At 39.8% G+C, this 20,865-nt stretch overlaps 1 protein-coding gene across 5 annotated transcripts in view; it reads right to left on the bottom strand.

Annotated features, from left to right (window-relative positions):
* Positions 1–1,142: 1,142 nt before the first annotated feature.
* The window catches only part of PDK3 (pyruvate dehydrogenase kinase 3), a 51,376-nt gene continuing 31,653 nt past the window's right edge, over positions 1,143–20,865 (bottom strand). For 3 of the 5 annotated variants that reach the window (XM_030234271.2, XM_050979610.1, XM_050979608.1), the window contains exons 4-11: positions 19,281–19,465; positions 17,087–17,176; positions 13,777–13,854; positions 11,596–11,672; positions 10,263–10,364; positions 9,510–9,620; positions 3,901–4,014; positions 1,143–2,866 (exon numbers count right to left, since the gene is read on the bottom strand). In XM_030234271.2, the coding sequence (XP_030090131.1) occupies positions 2,723–2,866; positions 3,901–4,014; positions 9,510–9,620; positions 10,263–10,364; positions 11,596–11,672; positions 13,777–13,854; positions 17,087–17,176; positions 19,281–19,465 (901 nt within the window). In that variant the 3' untranslated portion in view covers positions 1,143–2,722. The remainder of the gene's footprint in view (positions 2,867–3,900; positions 4,015–9,509; positions 9,621–10,262; positions 10,365–11,595; positions 11,673–13,776; positions 13,855–17,086; positions 17,177–19,280; positions 19,466–20,865) is intronic. The other 2 variants (XM_050979603.1, XM_050979615.1) reach the window with 2 other exon arrangements.

Genomic DNA, 20,865 nt, shown 5'->3' with positions numbered 1-20,865 from the left:
TCTCCTGTATTCATTGTAATGCCCCCAATAAAGACCTTGGGAAATGGAAAGAAAATGAATTTCTTGTGCTCCAGCCTGCTGTTTTGAGGTGTTTGTACAAGCTCAGGGTTCTTGGAAATGGGTGTCATTTCAGGGGAGTTCAGTTTTCAGGTACTGGAGCACTCCAGTCCTGTAAGCAGCCAGTTGCTTTTGTGGATCAAGTGACATCACTAACACAGCATAACCTCCTCCACGGTAACTTCAGCTTTTGTTCAGTTTCCATGGTTTGCATCCCATGGCTCCCATGGCCTACAGGAAAACAAGTCCAGTGTGTCAGCATCCTTCCTTTGCTTTCTGTCCCTCTCCTCATCATGTATAGGAGACAGCCAAAAACAAGTACCAGGTCAGGATTTACTACTTCAACATACAATTTCTAACAAAAGCTGAAACTCAAGTTTCTTAAGCAGACTACCTTATTCCTTGGAATGTTTTGGGTAATGTTCTATAAAAAACTGACCACATGCAACCGAGGAAATATTAGTTTCATCACAGGTTTCTATCTTTACGCAAAATCTCCTCTGCAATTACTATAAAACATAGGCAACAGGAAATAATTTTAAAAACAGTTTGAAGTTACAGGTGGGGCCAGAAGCTAAATGACTGAATTTTAGTAGATGTGACTTGCAACCAATGTTTCAGTCAAACCATTCCCCTGGTTTCACCACAGCTGTATTGCTTCAATAACAAGCTGCCTTCTCTGCAGCAGTGCCTGCAGTGCTGGGAAGCTGCTGCTCTGGAGGCCACCCATGTCACACCTCACCATGCCCGGCCAAGATCCTCTGGCCAGGGCCCAACGAGTCCAGTTTGGGAACGGGAGGGCCCCATCAGCCCCCTCCTCTTCCTGCCTCCGGCAGAGGGGGCTCTGAGGGCAGCACTGCCCAGCTGAGCACAGGGAGAGCCTTCAGCAGCTGCCCTGCTGCCACCTGATCCGCAGGGAAGGGCAGCAGCCCATGGAGACAAGGAGCCAGTGCTCCCACGGGCCTGATCCCAGTCCCTGTGTGAGGAACAGCCACGGGCTCTCGAGCCCTGGGAGCTCATCCACTGCCACACAAGCTGGGGAACTCACTGCAACAGGCAAGGCAAGAACTTTGACTCCTCAGAAATGGGGCTCTATGGAGTTTATTGCTCAAAGTACTTTATAATCCTTCAGTGAGATGTACTATGAAGTGCAAAGTACTATTGTAAAATCAAACTAAGATTGGTTTTCTTTTTTTAAAATACCTAGGAATTTCTCAGCATTTCCCTAATAAATCAGTTCTTTATAAAAATAAATACTGGGAGGACAAAAGGGACAGTTCCCCCACAACTTTAGTAAACAAGTTTCATTTTTCCATGCTAAAATCTCTATTATCTTTCCAAAAAATATCAAAACACCTAAGAGAAACTGAGGGTGCATCAGAGCTGCTTACAACTCATCTCCTTTATTGCCACAGCTAATATATCACTAGAGCTTCTAAATTTCACAGGTTTTTCTGAAAGACCATAATATCAGAAACAGCATTTGGCAAAGACTTTGTGAAGAACAGTTTTCTAATAGTCAGCAATTACCCTTATGATAAATTTAAGGGGAAAATACTTGGATTTTTTTCATCTTTGATATTTTTTAACTTAAACCAGGTACTGGCCACATTTTGTCCCTCCCATTTCTACTGTATTTCCAGTTTCATGTACTTAGACCAATAACAGGTTCCAAAGGCTGGTGTACAACATCTTTATATACACTACAAATTTAGATTGCCAGACTGCAGTCAGACATTGAATGTATAAATAACTTTGCAAACTATTTACAGGTTTTAAACTAATAAGGTTTCAAACAACCAACACTCTTAAGGCAAATTCATTTGTATAACTGGCTGTCTGGCCTCTCAGCATTTCTCTCCCCTCCCCAATTCCCCTAAAATGATAAGCAAATAAGAACATGAATTACCCCGTCCCTGTATTGACAGAATTTCTTGTATGAAGAGATGATCTAACTACTTAGGAGCTTTCCTCAAAACAAGGAAAAATTCATAGAAATGCATTTCTGCGTCAAGAAAATCATTGTTGCATACCAAAGAGTTTAAGTCCTACCGTCTTATAACAACACAACTTTTGTATGCACATGACAAATGGGTTTGGGAATTTGGAGAAAGCATCAGTTTAAAGCTGCACAACCCTTTTTAGAACTATGCATTTATAAACTCACTAGAGATAAGATCTGAAGAGCTCAAAGGGATTTTCTCTTAGGGTGACACTGTGCAATACAAATGCTGCATGAAGCACACGTTTAACTATGTTAGAATTTTTCTCTTACACCATATTGCTGTGCAAGATACTATTCACCACTTAGGGGTTCTGCACATCTTACCAATCCTTACACTGGAATAAGAACTGGCCACTTCAAATAGTATCTTTTTGTTACAACATTGTGTTCCTAAGTGCAATCACAGTGCGATCCCTTCTGTCAATGCATGACTGAAGCAACCAAGCATATTCTGGTGAAGTACACAGGATTCACATACCAAACGTGCTCAGTGCCTTCCTGCAAGTCCCAATCATCACTTTGTTCTTAGTATTTTTTAATGCCCTGATCAGGTCTTTGTTTGGAAGTAATTAGCTACTGTGGTTTGAAGGATTTTGGAACAAAGCAGAGACTTTATACTGAATGCAGAGGTCATCTCCAACAGAGACAAAAGGTGGCAAATTATCGATTAGCTTTGTATTTAGAAGCATCCCTTGGTTCACTGCTAGGATTGCTCCAGTCATCTGCTTCAGGTGTGGTCTTGTAGTGCCGCCATGCTGACTTATTAAAAACAGGAAGTCTTTCAAATGATTCACTTGAAAGGGCCTATGGAAAAACAAAAGCGATGGTTAGGTATCACTGGAGATACAGAGCAAGGTGATACTCTGGGAAGTTCTACAGTTACAACTTCTGTACCCAACAAGTGTCACAGTTATCCCAGTGTTACATGTCACAGCACTACTTTAAAAATAATTGAGCTGTGACTAGTTACTAGTTATACTCAAAGTCCCAGTCAAAGTTAAAAGAAAATAATAGCATTGAAAAATACTGCCCTTCTTTCCAGAGAGTGGCGTCTACACAGATAGCAAGAAAAAGATTCTTGGTCAGAAACATTTTAGTGCGATTTGTCACTGCCATAAAGCAGACAGCTACTCCAACACTTCTCCTCCCCAATGCACTTGGGCTCTGCCAGCACACTGACCTGTGGAGGCTGACCCAGTTCAGTGCCCTGGGCCACCTTTTTCCTCTGAGAAAGGCCAGACAGTTTTCCTCCACACACACATGCAGAGGATCAAACCTATCAGAAGCAGAGGAGTCTTCAACTCACTTGCTATGTACAGGAGGGCACAGTGACAGTGCCAAGCCAACAACCTACACAAGCTATACATTCTGTTCTTTTAACTCCCTGATGGAATTCAAGCAGTATCAGCCTTTAGCCCCTGAGTAGCCTGGGCTGTCTCAAAAAATGACAACAGGATCAATACAGTCTATTGCATCAAGAACTGCATAGAATAGAATAGAACACATTTACTAGTCAGGAGCTGGCCAATAGCCTTGTCATTTCTATTGTGGCCAAAATTTACAATCAAAAAGCATTAACCAAAATAATCTCATATCATAGCTCTTGAAAGATTCACAACTTATGACAGATTAACAAAATGCAACAATCCAACACAGGGACTGGAAAAAAAAAATCAAACTAACTAGTGTTAGTGCCAATTATATATACTAATCTTGGGGTTTAGGTAAAAGTGTCAAGGACAGCAAAAAGAAATTTGAAAACAAGCTGAAGAGTGAAGAGAACCTGCTACAAACAATCTGCACTGCATTATTAGTTTATAGAAGGGTGAAATTCATACCTTCAAATAAATAACAGCATCTGAACCCACGCCTTCCATCGAGTAGAGTTTAAGGTCACCTTGAAAGTACCTCGCATACAGACGAGAAATTGGCAATCCATAGCCAAACCCAGCCTGCAAAAATAAGAGAGAAAAGTTTTAAAAAAATGCAAAAGATCTCTGCATTAATTTACAAGAGAGGATACCTAAACATTAGATTTGTATCAAATTCTTTTTGAAGCTTTACTTCATTTCTCAGCTTATACTCTAAGCCCATATTCAGCCTTTTGAGCAAACTCCTTTTTTCCTGTACATTAGTTTTTAGTACAAAAAAAGGCTGAGTCCTTTGCTAGAAGTCCCTTTTCCATTTGCACTTTCTCAGAGGCAGGCAGGTGCAGCATACCAGACAAGCTGCTGGCAACCAGCAAAGCAAGCCAATGCTCTACACAGCTTCCTCACTGTGAGGACCATTGCTGTAGTATTTCATTCTTTCTTTGGAAAAAATCAGAGTTTTCACAGCACATTTTTCTCTCCCAAGCCTGCAATTGTTCTCTCAAATGTCTCCAGACTTCAGAGACTACACAAGAATGCCAGGGACATCTCTAGTCTACTTCATCTAGGTCACACTATTAAGTGACTGCTGATGCCACAGAGATCAGCAGAGTCCTGCAGAGGAACACACAGACTAATAGAAGGCAAATTATCCTCTCTGTTTAACAAAAGATGAGGATTCCACAGCATTGAATGATCTCCTGAGGACTGAGATGCAGCACAGTCGACACAATTTTCAAAGCATAATAGACTTGATGGGTACAAAGTTTAGACTTTAAATTGAGAAAACTAACATTCATAACCATGCCTGCTACATGATCAATCACATGGCATCTCTTCCAACCCTCTCTGTCAATAAAGTTGTAAGAAAACCCTTCAAGTCTCTCTCACTGGAGCCAGGCAGTAAGATTTTGCTCAACACATGACTCTTTCAGATAACTGGCTGTGTACTGAGAACCACAATGGCTGGTTATGCACCCAAATCCCACCTGAATTTTCCAGGACTATCAAGTGCAATAAAGGAACTATTCGAAACACACAAGCATTTGGGGAAAAAACCCCAAACATTTACAAGGCAAGGTAGTATGGGTGGACTACAAGAAAAAATAGACACTTGAAGCTTTCAGAAAACCAATAAATTCATTCCACAATAATATTTCTACAAAAGCAACCTGACAGAAAGTGATAAACATGCCCTGAATTTTATAAACAAAGGCCTAAAATGATACAAAAAAGAGAATGCTAAGAAGGATTTGCAAGCATTATGTACAGCTAATATGTGGTATCACTTTATAGGAAATCCCTTGAGGGAAAAACGAACATTAAAGAACTTGTAGTACAGTGTCCATCACAAATTCTCTTGCTGTCATCTACTACAATATCTTTAAGCCATTTTCCCCATGTTTTCACAGAATTCTAAATTTAATATTACAATTGGTTTACAGTTGCTCACTTAGTTCTTCTAAATGAGATACTGGAATGCCAAATATGCTATTTTCACACTGCCTGTCACAGCTATTAGTATCCATTAACACAGTTAAAACAGTTGTTTAGCTGCACTTCTCCCAACACCATGTTCTAAATTTCTCAAAGAGAAGTTTCATCTCCCACTAGAGACATATGCATGACTTTCAAACACTTGGCCTTGAAAACTTCAGACATTTCTTTCTTAATCTCTAAAAATTTGATTTGGCTGTCTTTAAAAGAACTAAAAAAAAGTCAAAAGTTGACTTCCTCTTCTGGAGACTGGACAATAAATATATTACAGAAATTATAAAGCACAGCAACCAAAAGGCAACTTGTGGACAGTCCATACCCCAAAGACCAGCTCAAGTAAAGGGCAGTATCAAACAATACTGAAAACACTTTATACTTTCCTCACTCCAGAACTACCCCTCCCTAAAAGCCAACTTTGGTTTGTCTCCTGTTCCTTTATGCTCTGTGCTAGCCCACATTATTATTTCCTACAGCCCTCTTTCAAACATTTCCTGTCAGCCTCTCTGTGCACTGCCTTTAGGGTGCTGTCCAAACCAGGTAACTTACAAGAATTACAGAGACAAGAGCCCCCAGATGGGTACCTTGTTAAATCCTGGCCTTGCCAAGGGTCTATTTTGCAAAAGACAATTAACAAGTGATGTTTACTACATAGATTTGTGCTTGATCTAGGGGACAGAACAGTCTGTGATGGCACATCTGCCTTGAGAAAGGAGAACTCCTTAGAGCAAATTTATCATTAAATGTTATGGTATGCATTTAACAAAAAGCAAGTTATTACATTTCTGTGTTACTAGCATCAATTAGATTTTAATTAAAACTAATTTAAGCCAGGTTTCTCCTACTATAAACAGATGCTGTCAGAGAGAGAACCATTAAATTCCCTAAGAAAACCTACAATCATCAAACATGACCATGTGTTTTAATCTGAACTCTGTGTGCAGTGCAGATGAACCTAAAACCCACTAGAATATGAATGCTGCCATGGTTACAAGGTTTCTCAGCAGGATTTAAACAACATTTGCAAAATGGAGCAAAAATTTTCCCCAATCAACAGAAGGATACCTCTCTTCCACTGCCCAATTCCATGAATGTTTCATAAACTACACAGGGCATCATATAACAACGGGGAAAAATGTTAGAACAGAAAAATATGTCTGTTTACACTTCACCCCAGCTTAGCTCAGAATATTACCTAAGTCAAGGATGACACCCTACCAGCCTTCTGCAGCACTATAATTCTTTAGTGGCTTGGTCTTTGTCACTAAAGAGGCTCCTTCTGCATGGACATCAGAGAGGATTTATGTGGAACCTTTCTGCTGAAGGATTTTTATTTCCAGACTGACACACAAAGCACTGCATAATTGTTTTATAACTGGATCTGGGCCATAACACATAACATGTCAAATTTCACTGCTAAGTCCTTGTTCCTGTTAGTGGCAAGATTTGGCACAGAGTTTCTGACTTTCTTCTTTCTGCACACATATATAAATAACAGAGCTGAACAGCTTTTCTCAACTTTCAGTCTTGTGCAGGCATTGGTCAGACTCACAGGACAAAAGCTGCCAGACTCACAAGAGAGGGGGATCCTTTGTAGGTTTGACTACAGTGGCATAGACTGGGAAAGGAAAATAGAGCCTGAAAATGGGACACAGAAGAATACCAAAGATAAATGCCACAGAATCAAAGTAAGCAGTTTTGAAGATGAGGAAGTAAATATAGCAATGCATTGCTAAAGATGCACTGAAAAAAAGAAAAAAGAATAGCGTCGGTCCTACGATGAACACATTTTACAATCAGAGCCACAAAGGAAGAGACAGTTTAATAGTGAATACAACTGGTAATCAAGGTATAAGTTTATCCTGAGAACAAGTTTCAGGAAATCCTTGTAGACTGATAGGGTAAATTGCTGATCAAAAGTCAGACAGAACAAAGGCAGATTATGCATCAAGAGAGATTCTACCATTTGTGACAAAGAAAAAAGCTTATATTTGAATTAAGGCCTGTTGCCTCTCACCACATTCAAGAAGATTTTCTATGAAAAAGCAGAAGTTTGAAACATAAGACCGAGATGTGCTATAGAGGTAGGAGCTGTGAAGGATCAGTACCAAGTAGTGCAGATACCGGACTATGTTACATACCTCCCACAGTGCAGAGGGGTAACCCATTACAATGCACTGCCATGCCACAATTGTACCCACTGTGGACCAAGGCAGCACCATAAAGACTTTCTGCTCATAAGCTCAGAGGAAATTTATTACCTCTGAGTCACTCTGAACTTTTGTTAGGGCAGGGGGTTCTTGGAGTCCCTCCGACCCCAGCTGCAGTAGGTGTCTGAATAGCAAAGTCCTGCTAAGCACAACCTGTCCAGGTGTCCCAGGCAGGCTCCCAGCCACAGGCAATCTTTAGTGAGATCAGCTCTTCAGTGAGATCAGCTCTCTGTTTGCTAAGTGCCTTCGGCAGATGCAAGGAGAGAGAGAAGCGCTATATGAGGTTCCACAGAGGTGTCTTTATTGGTAGCTTCTGCAAAGGGTCCCAGTGACAGCTCTTCTGCTGAACAGTGCAGAAATGGGGTTTTATTTAGGGGACGTGGGTTTTGGAAAACAGTCCAATACTAAGGGTCGAGGTGAAAGTGACCTATGGTCCTACAGAGAGATAACGAGGGTCCCAAGGCAGGACAGGGGCTTCCTAGGTCCAGTCATCATGACCAGGCATTTCCTCTCTTAGGCAAGTGACTGCCACGGAGGCCTTGCAGGCCCTGTTCCTGCTACACTGAACTGATTTTACCCTCAGTTCACTGTTAAATATTTTATATCCAAAATAGTCATGTGGACAAGAGGGAACAGCCCCAAGCTGTGTCAGGGATGTTCAGGTTGAACACCAGGAAGAATTTCTTTACTGAAAGGATTGTCAAGAATTGAAACTGGCCGGCCAGGGAAGTACTGGAGTCAGTCACCATCCCTGGAACCATTAGGAAACAACTGGACATGGCACGTGGTGCTGTGGTTAAATTCACATGGTGGTGCTTGGTTAAAGACTGAACTCAATCCTGGGAGGTCACTTCCATTCTTGATGATCCTGCGATCCATTCTCTGCCCCATTATTCATCTGAAGGCACTTGAAACACAGAAGTATCAGTAGGGGAGAAAAAAAACAACTACTGAGGAACATGCTAGATGAGAATGTGCCTAAGCAGGGAAAGGAAATTTCTTAGATAATCAACTTCTCAACAGGCTTATAGATAAAGAATTGCATCAGAAGCAACAGAGATAGGAAGAGGCAAAATACAGTATCTGTATTAATGCACTTACTGAGACCAGTCAAGTGGAACAGTGGCAATACAATTTTCATCACAATGAGCCAATATGCAATTTAATAAAACAATTTAGAAATAGTACTTTAATATTTTTTTAAATCATCCTTGCTAAAAGAATCTACACATTCAACACTGAAATAATTTCCCTGCCTAAAAGAAACTATGGGGAAGTATTTTTTTATTTGAAATATGGCCCTGATGCATCTGAGAAAGGAATATCACAGAAGATATTTCCAAATAAATAGGAATATACCAAATATGTTCATACCATATGCAAGATAGGGAATGTTTTTTGATGTGTTTAAGTCCATAACTTTGACAAAAATTATCTTTAAGCTTGAGTATAAGCTTGTGCACTGCCAGAAGGTGCTTCTCAAGTGCTGAGCAGTGTGGCCCAGCTTTTTAATCCATTTATGATAGGAAACTTAGATTAAGAGTAATTTATACATCAAAGAAGAGCTCATTAGGTCATTCACCTGCTCAGTAATATCGCACTCATGATCCTGCCCATTAACCTGTGAAAATACTATGCTAGTGCAGATTTTTTATGCTTGTTTCCAAGAATGTAATGTTAAGACAAAGCAAAGTAATTTTCTATTCTGTAGACTAAGTGATAACAGAATTAATTTTCTCCTGTTCTACCTGGAAAGTCTTGCTAATGATCAAGCATTTCCTCAATGGAAAACCTGATCCAGGAGATTACAGTGAAGGGCAATGTGAAATCAGAGTATTGCAAAGGGACATTTAAATACATATTGGAATTGCTTACCAAAGGCACAGCCCTTGAGGGCTCCAGACTGGGCCTGGGTGCTGTAGAGTACATGTAGTTAAACAATCTGTCTATTTTTCTTAGAGGTACACCTCCACCTTTGTCACTTATCTAAGGAATGAAAATTGAAGAGTTTTAAACATTAGGTTCTGAAAAAACCACACAAAACATCAAGAAGCATTATCTAAATTACTTTAGAAATTAACTGAAGGAGCAGTTAGGGACTTTGGGGCTGTCTGGTTTGGAGAAAAGTAGGAAAAAGTAGTAGACCATGGGAGTTTGGAAAAAGTAGTAGACCATGGGAGTGACCTTACCATGGTCTACAGCTTCCTGAGGAGGGGAACTGGGAGGGAGATGCTGATCTCATCTCCCTGGATCCAGCAATGGGACATGTGGGAACAGTTCTAAGCTGCAGCAACAGGGGAGGTTTAGAGTGGGCATCAGGAAGCATTTCGGTATGGGAAGGGCAGTGAAAGAGCAGAACAGGTTTCCTGGAGAGATGGTCAATGGCCCAAGTCTGTCAGTAACCAAGATGCATATGGACACTGCCTCTAACAAACATGCTTTGGCTACTAGTCAGCCCTGAAGTGGTCAGGCAGTTGGACAAGATGCTCCTTGTCGGTCTTTCCCAACTGAAAATATTCTGTCCTAATGAATATGAAGCAGGTGATATAATTAATTTGCTTTTTCAAATTAAGTCGTTCTACTCTAAACCTAGCAGGTTTGCAATGTGTCTTGTTTTCAGGCATTTACCTTAATAGATAGATCTTCTTTCCCCAAAGTGACTAAGGTTTTGATCGATGGATAGGCTTCTTTCTTACCTTCATGCAATTCCACTGTAGCTCTCATTGAATTCTGAAGATAAAAGAAAACACAGTCTCTCTGATTCTAACTTTAACATATAAGATTTTTCTGACAGGTTAGAACTTGAATTTATTTTGTAGCATCTATTCCGTCCTACAGTTGTGTACAAGAGAGAAAAGCCTGTATTTAACACAAATTCAAGTGCCATTAAGTCAATGAATTGCCCAGCTAAATTTTTACATTACAAGTTATTATACATAGCTTTTATTTATTTGATATAGTCAGAAAAAAAGAAAGCAGGACTTTTTTCTTTTTGGTCCTGTGTGAAATCAAGTAAATATATCCACAGGATGAGAACATCCTTCACCTCCATGATGTACCACACTAACAGGGATGTTCACCACAGAAAGCTAGTTTTGATTTTCTCAGCCTGGGTCACGTGTAAGTTACCAACTGCCAATCCGACTTGATGTTAACAGAGTTTCCAGTGCCAGTCTCAGTTCTTTACAGCAACAACTTACTGGCTTCAGCCTGTTTAATGACTTGAACCAAAACCATACTCACATGCACCATACAAATACTCACCTGTCCTGCTCCAAAACTAATGTTACAAATGGCAAAATGGGAGAAGACTTCAATGAACCTGGTTGACAAATTTCAGAATTCAAACCCCAGAAACCAGTACTTTGAAAAAGTTTCTCTCTGGCTAAATACAAGTTTTCCTCTCAACTTCTGGTGTTCAGCTGCACCACCTAGAGACCTCCTCTCTTCTTTCAAATGATATAACAGGTCTCACATGTTCCATTTGCACTCTTGTTCCAATTATTCAGAAAACACAAAACCAGAACAAAGCATGTCATCTACACTATTCAAAGATACAGGGCCTGTTTTCACAATAAAGACACCGATCCTAACCTGAAGTAGGTTAGGATCACTGATCCTAGTCCTCAAATATGCAATGAAGAAACAAGCTCATAAAAACTGCAAGGTTATGAATATTCCATCACTGCAGACCTAGACTGTCATGAGTGTTCTAAGTCAATCAAAAAAGCTACAAAAGCACAACAGGAGAAGTGGGAAACCAGGCAGTTTTTAAGTACACAGGGTCATAAAGGAGGGATTTAAGTCTGGCTTTTAAACAACTGAAGAGCATTTGAAACTTAAGAATAAGCTTAAAAGAGGAAAATTGAAATAACATTTAAGGGCTGTAACTGAAAGGAATCACAATTTCAACAGTAATAGGGTCACAAAACCCTCCCAAATATCAACAAGTGCAACCTACCTTGAATAATTCAAATAACATATGAAACAAATGAGAAGGTACATAGACTACTTGAATAGGCTTGTTTGGAGCTTTAGCTAAAAAAAAAAGAGAAAAGAGTCAAATAATTTTCTTCAAAACAGTATTTTGTAGCGTTGCTGTTTACCAGAGTAACACAAACATGTAGGCACAGACAAGTATGTAAGCATGTTCTACTTTTCCCAGTGCAAAATTAGTTCCATGAAGTAAAACCATAAATTTTAGTCACTGCTATCACCTGAAAGAACACATTATAATTATGATCTTCAAATCCATCCAGTCAGCAGACATTGTTTAGATACAAAACTTCACTAAGCAATGGCTGGTTTCCTACAACAATGTACACTAACCAAGAAAACATTCCTACTTATGTGGGAAATTTTCACATGCTCACATACTATTTAAGCATAATATTTGCTGCACAGAAAGATTCTTACAGTAAAGAAAAAACCACTGTTTAAATATTCCAAAATCAACTACATATTTTCCCTTCATTAAAACACACAAAATATAAGTATTCACAAAAAATTTCAAATATCCTTCAAACAATATCCCAGCTTCCCTATTGCAAGCCATCACTAAATTGTTTGTCCACTGCTGTCCCACTGTGTTTCAGCAGAGGGGTATGGCTTGGCACAGGTCTGAATGCCAGAGTGCTCATTGATTGATTGGGCAGGAAATAATACAGCTGCATTTAATACATTCCAGGACATTTCTGGGGCTGAAGATGAAGTCATCACTGAACATTCAAGTATCTACTGGCATTAAATTATGCAGTTACAGAGTGTCAGACTGAGCAGCAGTTCAGACTGAAGGGAAGTCTCAAACTGTCTGCTTCATAAATTCCAGGAAGATTTAAATACGCACAAAGAACATGACTGAAGTCAACTTCATTCCTTTTGGCACTAAGGGCTGGTAATAATCCCAGCCATTATTTTAAGAAACATGGTAATGAAAACTCCCAGGAAAAGGAGAAGACCAAAACAATGCTCTGCAAGGCAACTTGATATTTTATTCTGTTATTTTTGTCTGTCCATACTCCCATTCCCTTACGCTTCACTGAAACCAAGGCAAACTGACTCACACTTGTTTGAGGTACAGAGATAGAAAATGAGTCATTGTTGCTCTTGCAAGGTAATTTACAAAGCTGCTTTCCCCATATTGATAATAAGCTGATTTAAAGAAAACACGTAATTCTTTATTCACTTTTTCTTTTTTAGCTCCAGCAACTCACTTTCTCTACTGCTGGATCTTTTTAGTTATTCCTTCAGATGAATTTTACATTGATTGATTCTGCTGCAACACTCAGGACTTATATCTCTAGAATCACTTGGTTTAAAAGGGGAAGGTCAGGTCCTTTGGCTTTGGGAGAGATGGGTGGCAATGCATCATTGCTGACAGCATCACCTTGTGTAGAGACATATTTCTACACTACTCAGTAGTACTTTGAGCAACACACATTCCAAGTATCACACTCTCCCATTGAGTGTTACCTATTTCTGAGACTTTGACAATTCTTCTGCTGAAGTTTGGAACCATCTTAGTCTTATGTTTGGCTGCTGTCCAAAATCTGGGAGAGGATCACTCAGGAAAATTTTTTTAAATAAAAAAAAGAAGCTCCCTTTTGTCAATAAAATAATGAACAAAAAGCAGTCAATGTGCTGACACAGCCTGTCTCATCAGTTTGGTGTCATCCAATTAGCATCTCTGCAATCAACTTGAAACAAATCTCCATGAGAGGTTTATGATAGGATTTAAAGCACAGACTACCTAATAAAAATTCCAATTTTGCCATCTTACACAGAAGGGCTCACTACTGTGTTGAGAGTGGAATTCATGGGTTTATAAGCATATTTCAGAATAAAACAAATTTCAGCTCTGTTAGAAGATGAGAAGGCAGAAACGTTTCCTTCTCAGTTACAAGGAGTCTTGGTTTATTTTCTTTAAAGTGACAGTGAATTTAGCAGATAAAGCTCTGCTTTCAGCATAAAGAAGTACATATCATGATGATAAACTATAGTTCAGGTGCCCACACAGACACATTAGAACAAAAGTAACTGCATAGCTCAAATTTTAACTTACAATTACATAACAAAACTAGGAATCACAGATACCAGAAATGCATTTTCTTACACAAATCAGTTAAATTAATTTCATAATTACCATTGAATTCTTCAACTTCCAGATCAGGTGCCACTGTATAGTACTGTTCACATAACATCTTAGCCGTTTCATAAGCATCTACAAAACAACAGAACAAACACTGATTTATCAAAATCCTCTAGTGATGACCAGCAGCATCCATCCTCCCTGTGAAGGGCCACAAACAGAACACTCACTTTGAGCACTAGCTTACAAGCATAAAGCTGGTATCCAATCTAATCCCCTTTTCTCTCTACACTCATAGCCCAGTTGTCAGGAAGGGGAAAATTCTATCTAAAGCTCTACAAAGAAAAGCACAGTACTGAAGAGAAGCTATTTTTCTTTTTTGTTCAGGGCTTGAAAACCAGAAGGATGTAATCTTAGGCTGACCATAAAATCTATTTATTTTTTATTTCCTAATCACAATTTAATACTTGTTCTTTCCATCTAAAATAAAAAAGGATGACATTACAGCCACAAATTCAGGTTCTCCAAACAAAATACTATTTACAACACTTAATTTTCAAGGTCTCTTGGGGGAAAAGCTGGAGAAGATTCTTCATTTCTTCCCACTGAACCAAAAATAACTCCCCTTGCAAAAACCTCCCCACAGACCAAATCAGGCTTTATGTATTGTTGAAACACAGGTAGAAAGTTTAAGTAACCCTTTGTCACTAGAGGTGCCCTCTAAGGTTCAATACTGGGCCCAGTATTATTTAACTTATTCATCAGTGCCTTGGGGCAGAGGCCTCCCCAGTGAGCTCCCTGCAGACAGAGCTGGGAGGAGTGGCCAACACCCCCGAGAGCTGGGCAGCCCTTCAGAAGGGCCTGGACAGGCTGGAGAGATGGGCAGAGGAATGGTCTGAAATTCAGAGAAGGCAAATGCAGGGTCTGCCCTGGGGAAGGACCAGCCCAGGCACCAGCACAGGCTGGGCTGACCTGCTGGGAAGCAGCTCTGCAGAGAAGGGCCTGGGGGTCCTGGTGGACAGTGAGCTGTCCATGAGCCAGCAGTGCCCTGGGGCCAAGAGGGCCACTGGGGTCCTGGGGTGCATTAGGGACAGCAGTGCCAGCACCTCAGGGAGGTGACCCTGCCCCTCCACTCAGCCCCAGTGAGGCGTGTCTGGAGGGCTGTGTCCAGCTCTGGGCTCCAGTGAAAGGAAACAAGGATGAAGAGACTGGAACATCTCTCTTATGAGGAAAGTCTGAGGGAACTGGGCCTGCTCAGCCTTGAGAAGAGACAACTGAGAGGGAAGCCCATCACTGTCTAAAAGTATCAGCAGGGGAGGTGCCAAGAGGATGGAGCCTTTTGGAGGCTCTTTTCTGTGACGCTGAGCAATAGGACCAGAGGCAGAAATTGATGCACAGGAAGCTCCACATGAACATGAGGAAGAACTTCATTCCTCTGCAGGGAAGGAGCACTGCCACAGATTGCCCAGACAGAGTGTGGAATCTCCTTCACTGGAGATTGTCAAGAACCACCTGGGCAGAATCCTGTGCCATGTGCTCTGGGATGGCCCTGCTTGAGCAGGGAGGGAAGTTGGACAACATGACTTGCTGTGCTCCCTTCCAACCTGACCCATTCTGTAATTCTGTATTTGAAAGATTTCTTACTGTTTTCTTAGCAAATCTGGGTCAAACAGTCTGAGTGCAGTCTAACATGTTCCTCGAAAAGGCAACACTCTGGCAGAGTCCTATGACTGTGGAAGAGACTGTGACATTCAAAGCATGCTTCATGGGTGTGGATGGAAATTAGGTAGCAATAACAGTGAGATCTATTGGTAAATCTAAAATCCTGGCTCCAGAAAACAACCTGAATTCGCTGTCGGCTCAAAAGACTTGTTGCAGGTCAGTCAGCAAGACAGAGAGGGCCAGCTCAGGCAGCACAGACACAGCACTTGGTGTAGTTGCTTGAAGCAAGATGTGGCTGTTTTAATAATTTCTATATTGTTTTGAAGGGCATACAGGACTTATAGCTGCAACATACAGTACCAAAATCAACATTTTAACTGATCAACTGCTCAGAATGCTGCCTATCAACCAGAACATTTGGGAGCTAGCACAGCATACAGAACATAAATTAATCCTTCCACCAATTCTACAAGGAAAAAGCCTCGATCACCTTGACAGGACTATACAGCCTCTGTCTTTAAGGCCATTTTGTTTCTTTCAAAGGCAACATTGGAACTGTTTGGTCAGTGTTGTGTATGTCTATTTTAGCTACTTGTTTGACAACTGAACTTAGCACCTTCTGACACTATGCACCCCCCTGTCAAAGGCAGCAACTGTGAATCTGATAATCAAAATTGATTCAAATATTGCTATTAGAAGACAAAGCTAAATAAACAACATGGCTGTAACATACAAAATGTTGAGGCCAAAGCGGAATAAGGTCAGTCAAAAGAAAAAAAAGCTGCTGAAAAAGGCCACCTTAGGAGCCAAGAAGAGCTAGGAAAAAAGCTGTAAAAAGCATTACGAAGTGAGCTATCATGCAGGTCAGACTTTGAGATAAGAAAGGTTTCCCTCTCACTTCAAAGGCTGAGAGAAAGTGAAGGGGAGAAACACATTCTAACCCCCTCTGCAGCTGCACAAACAGCAGCAAAGGACAGAGCCTGGAATTCTCTCCTACAGCATGACCTGCATTTGCAAATAGACACACCCAGAGCATGAACGTTCCATGGAGATGTTCTTGAAGCAGACAGCATTGCCTCTTGCCTCCTTGCTAACATTCTGAAAGCATCTAAACATTCACAACACAGAGCAAACAGGACTTGCACTGTGACTGTGCCAGATCAGTCAGGTACAACCATCACATCCATGTCTTCTGCAGGCCACAGAACAGGCTGTGTATGATCAGATGACAGAAAAATGTGGAGTTTCACTGGGATAGCTGCACACCTGAGGACATTTTACTAAAAGGCCTAGCTGAACAAAATTGAAATTTCACTTACTCTTAGTTTTCTGTAATACCAGCATGTGATACAAAAGCAGTACGTGAGAACCTGCTTCTAAGTATTTCAGGAAGAAAACATCTAGAGTTTAACAAAACATTTAGACATTTCAACTGGTATTTCAAAGTACAGATTAAAACTATTAAAATCAAATTGTGTTGTTAGTTCTGTTAACAGACCAAAAGATTCTCTCTTTTCAATAATGAGGACATGAGAAAGTCTCAATAAGCAGGGCTTTATTATGAGCAGAACTTTCATTTAATAAAATAAAAAAAATGAAGAAATGGATTTAAATCACCTTCAGTTTCTTGTATCTCAATATAATATTTCTGAATATTTTAAGTTAGGGGATTTAAATAACAAAAATACTAACTTCATCTTACCTTTAACTACCTCTGCCACATCACAATTAGGATCAATACTTCCAATATGTTTGGGATGAGCAGGATTAATATCTCCACCAAACAGAAGTGCTAAAATAAAAAAGAAATGGTAGTAAATTATTTATTACCCTTGAGGCAGGCCAGAAAGCTGGAATCTGATGTATCTGAGATTTACTGGATACTGCATCATTTTGTAAAAAGATACTCCAGCAAAGTGCCAGAATCCTCGTTTAAGAAGACTACTTGTCTAACTGCTCATCTTCCCTCCCTTTTTTTTCATTTTCAGTTTTTACAGTCAAGACTAGTTAAAACAGAAGTCATGATGTGGGAGGGTGAAGGTGAAAACTTAAATTTCAAAGCAGATTATCAAAAATTGGATAAAATTAAAATGTAAAACACTCCATTCATACTGTTATGTCAGAACAGAGCACTCACAACAATGAAAACATTACAGTAAAAAGGACTGTGGAACTGTAAGGCATCATTAGAAGCCTTTTACACTCACCTAAGCTGCAATTTCGCAGCTGGCACAGAGGTCTCACTCGACTTTCTCCCTGGAAATGTATGACCCCACTCCCTCTTTGCACACGGGTCTGGTACCCACCAGACCCTTCACCAAGAGTTTAAAGAAAACTCCCAAAGAAGTAGAAAGACTTTGTACTTTATTTCAGGAGTGATTTTCTGCCATTTTAGCAAGTTAGTGAGCTCCAACATGAAGCAGGTGCAGCATGAGGTGAACAAACGTCTAGCTCTGAAAGCTTTTCCTACCCTGGGCACAGCAAGCTCACACACTGGGCACTGTGTCCTGCAGAACAGTTCTGGAGGAAACTGTCTGCCAGGAATGTAGGAAAAGAAATGCAAACCATGCAAAAACCTGGATTTGCATTCTGCTTTCCCATTATCTTTTTCTTCAGTGTTTCAAGATGAGTATTTGCCATCACAGATGGACCACTAACACTGCTAACACACAGACAATTATACAAGGTTAACCAAACTTTAAGCATCTACAAGCAGTTTTAAGCTCCAAACAATTAAAGAGGAGGATCCATAGGAAAAGCTAGTTCAGTTCAATGAATCAAGTTTAATATTTTAGGAGTACTGCAAATTACAATAGCACTCAGCCCAAGAATTATATTAGGACAATGTTTGTAGTCTATTGTTAAAACTCTTATTTGAAAGCCTTTTAACTTGGTTTTATGTCTGTCACTTCTCTGCTCAGGTGCAAGTAAAGAAAAATCTGTAGATTTATCTAACTTTCTGTGCTTTGCCACATTCAAGTTATCTGAACACACACAGCAAGGCATTTGTTAGTCACATGAAAGGTTACTGGAAAGACACAAAACTTGTCGTAAAACACCTCATACTCCAGCATCTGCATTATCTGCAGCATACAACAATTTCTAAGAGCTCAGAAAAGCAAAAACACTGAGCAGAGAATGAAGCTCTAGAGCTAAAAGGCACAAGACACATTAAAGCAGATCAGAAGACTGTCCTTAACTTTACACAGATCACTTTCTGCATGGTTGCACATACTGGTTAATAGGAGCTGTGCAAGTAACTCCCTTCACTCTGTAATATGAATATAAAAAAGTGAGTTTATTAGTAACAACAAATGAAACAGAACAAATGACAAAGGATGACTAATTCCAGCATTTATCCATAAACAGGAAATAGGAAGTAAGGGAAGACAAGAGATGTAATTTAAAACTTCAGCTAGAAATACTTCATCTCTTTAGAAGGCAAGGAAGTCTAGATAACTTGCTGGAAAAAACAGTATGTATAGTACCTAACCTATTCAAAATTTACAGCACCTTTGCATTTCATTATGAAATAAATATGAGCTCTACAAACTATGTTGAAAGCTTCGTGAGCAGGAAGATACAGCTACTCTACTACTACCTAAAAATACTTTATGTATCACTTCACAAGCCACCACAGCCATTAAGACTAGAAAGCAACAGCCACACTAACAAAGACTGACAACTCCAAAAGAAAGCACACTGGTGTTTTGGATTCACTTCTGATCATTGCCAAGTACCAAATGAACCAGTTGCCAGTATCTCTTTTGCCACAATTAGCACAGAATAGTCATGAGTAAGGAAAAAAAAAAAAAAAACCAACCAAAAGCAAAGCTTCATCTTCAGGTTTACAAGCAATAACTGAGTTTCCAAGGAAGAGAAAAGCAATTACTTACTGTGTTGGTTAATAAGCATACGGAAAGAGATGCGGTTGGTGTAGAATCTATCTAGAAAATACTGGATATTACTGCTAACAAATGGATCAAAGCCATATTTTTCCTTGTATTCAATCACCCCTTGTGCCATGGTTGGAACCACATCATTGTGTCTGTTCCTGACTTTAATTAACACATCTAAAAAGCTGGAGGAAACAAAATTAGAAACAAATTGTTAGAAAGAAATAAAATTAAACTCAACAACAGCATAATCATATTATCTGTTCACTATGCCTCCCAGTCAGTAACAAATATCAGAGGGAAAATACAAAAATATAGTACCTAAACAAGCCTATTTAAAAAGAAGTATTTGATCAACCTCTCACTCACAAGACCTGTGAAGCATCTAGAGCCCCAAATAAAGTTATTCCTCCCACAAATATTCCTTGAAATTAAATCAATCTCTCTTCAACACTGATGATAAACAGTTTCTCTTTCACCACAATCATATGCACTACAATAACTGCCGTCCCCTGCAACTCCTAACAGTAGCTGAGAGACTGGAAAGGAAACTCAGAGAAGAAAAAAAAACCTGACCCCTCCTCCTTTATGATCTCCTTAGAAAAATTTGTGGTTTCTTCCCAACACCTCAACCCATGCAGTGAATTTTGAATGCTTTGAATTTTGAATCCTTCACCTGGCATCCCTTGGGCTAAGTTAGAATCTCAGGACAGGTATTTGCGTCACTCGTGTTCAGTTTCCTCTGCCACCACTGGATGGCAGAGCGAATACAACGGAGCTCTCGTCCGGAGCTCGGCAACTTTTAGATAACACTCCCACTGCTTTTAACAAGCATTTCCTTTGAAACAGCTTGGAGGATTTCTGTTTCTCCTGCCAAGACTGCTCGACACCTATGATGTTCAATGTGCTCGTCCTTTTTCCCCCCATATGCAAACCCATACACACTTGAAATATCAATTATTAATAGATTTCTAAAGAGGAAACATGGAAAATCAGTACTACCTAATTCTGCTACATTCTCCAATATTAAATCAATGTTAACACCACAATGTTTATATAATGCTGTTATAGAAAGTACAAATGGTGAAATGCAGCTTTCCAAAGAAAGCAGAGCTGAAACACTTATTCAACTATGCCTGCATCTGCAACTCTGCAGATCCTTTTCCAAAAAGCATCAACAGAACATTTGTAGATTTATAGCAAATTCTGAAAATAAATTATTAATTATTTTTAACAGAAGCAGAATATACACTAGCTAATGAAAGAATCACAGAAATCATTGAAAGGTCATCTAGTCCAATCCTCCTGCAAATAAGCAAGGGAAAGAACAAAGACCACAAAAAGTAAAAAAGACCAGCCATTGGTCACTACATATAAATAAGATGTTTCCTTCCTTTTCAGCACCACTTAGTCAAGACAGTAATTTTTTTATACCATTCTTAACAAGTGATACACTTTAAAAATAATTTCTCCCACTCTACACAGCCAGCTGCAAAGGAACGTAGGACCCCTTTTTACTAGTTTTTCCTGATCCTAAGTCTAGCTACCAGTTTTTGCCTGTGTGTTAACTAACAGTTCAGCAGTC

Source organism: Serinus canaria, chromosome 1 (assembly GCF_022539315.1).
Source record: "Serinus canaria isolate serCan28SL12 chromosome 1, serCan2020, whole genome shotgun sequence".
Classification (NCBI taxonomy): Eukaryota; Metazoa; Chordata; class Aves; order Passeriformes; family Fringillidae; genus Serinus; species Serinus canaria.
This window is presented reverse-complemented; position numbering and strand designations above follow the sequence as displayed.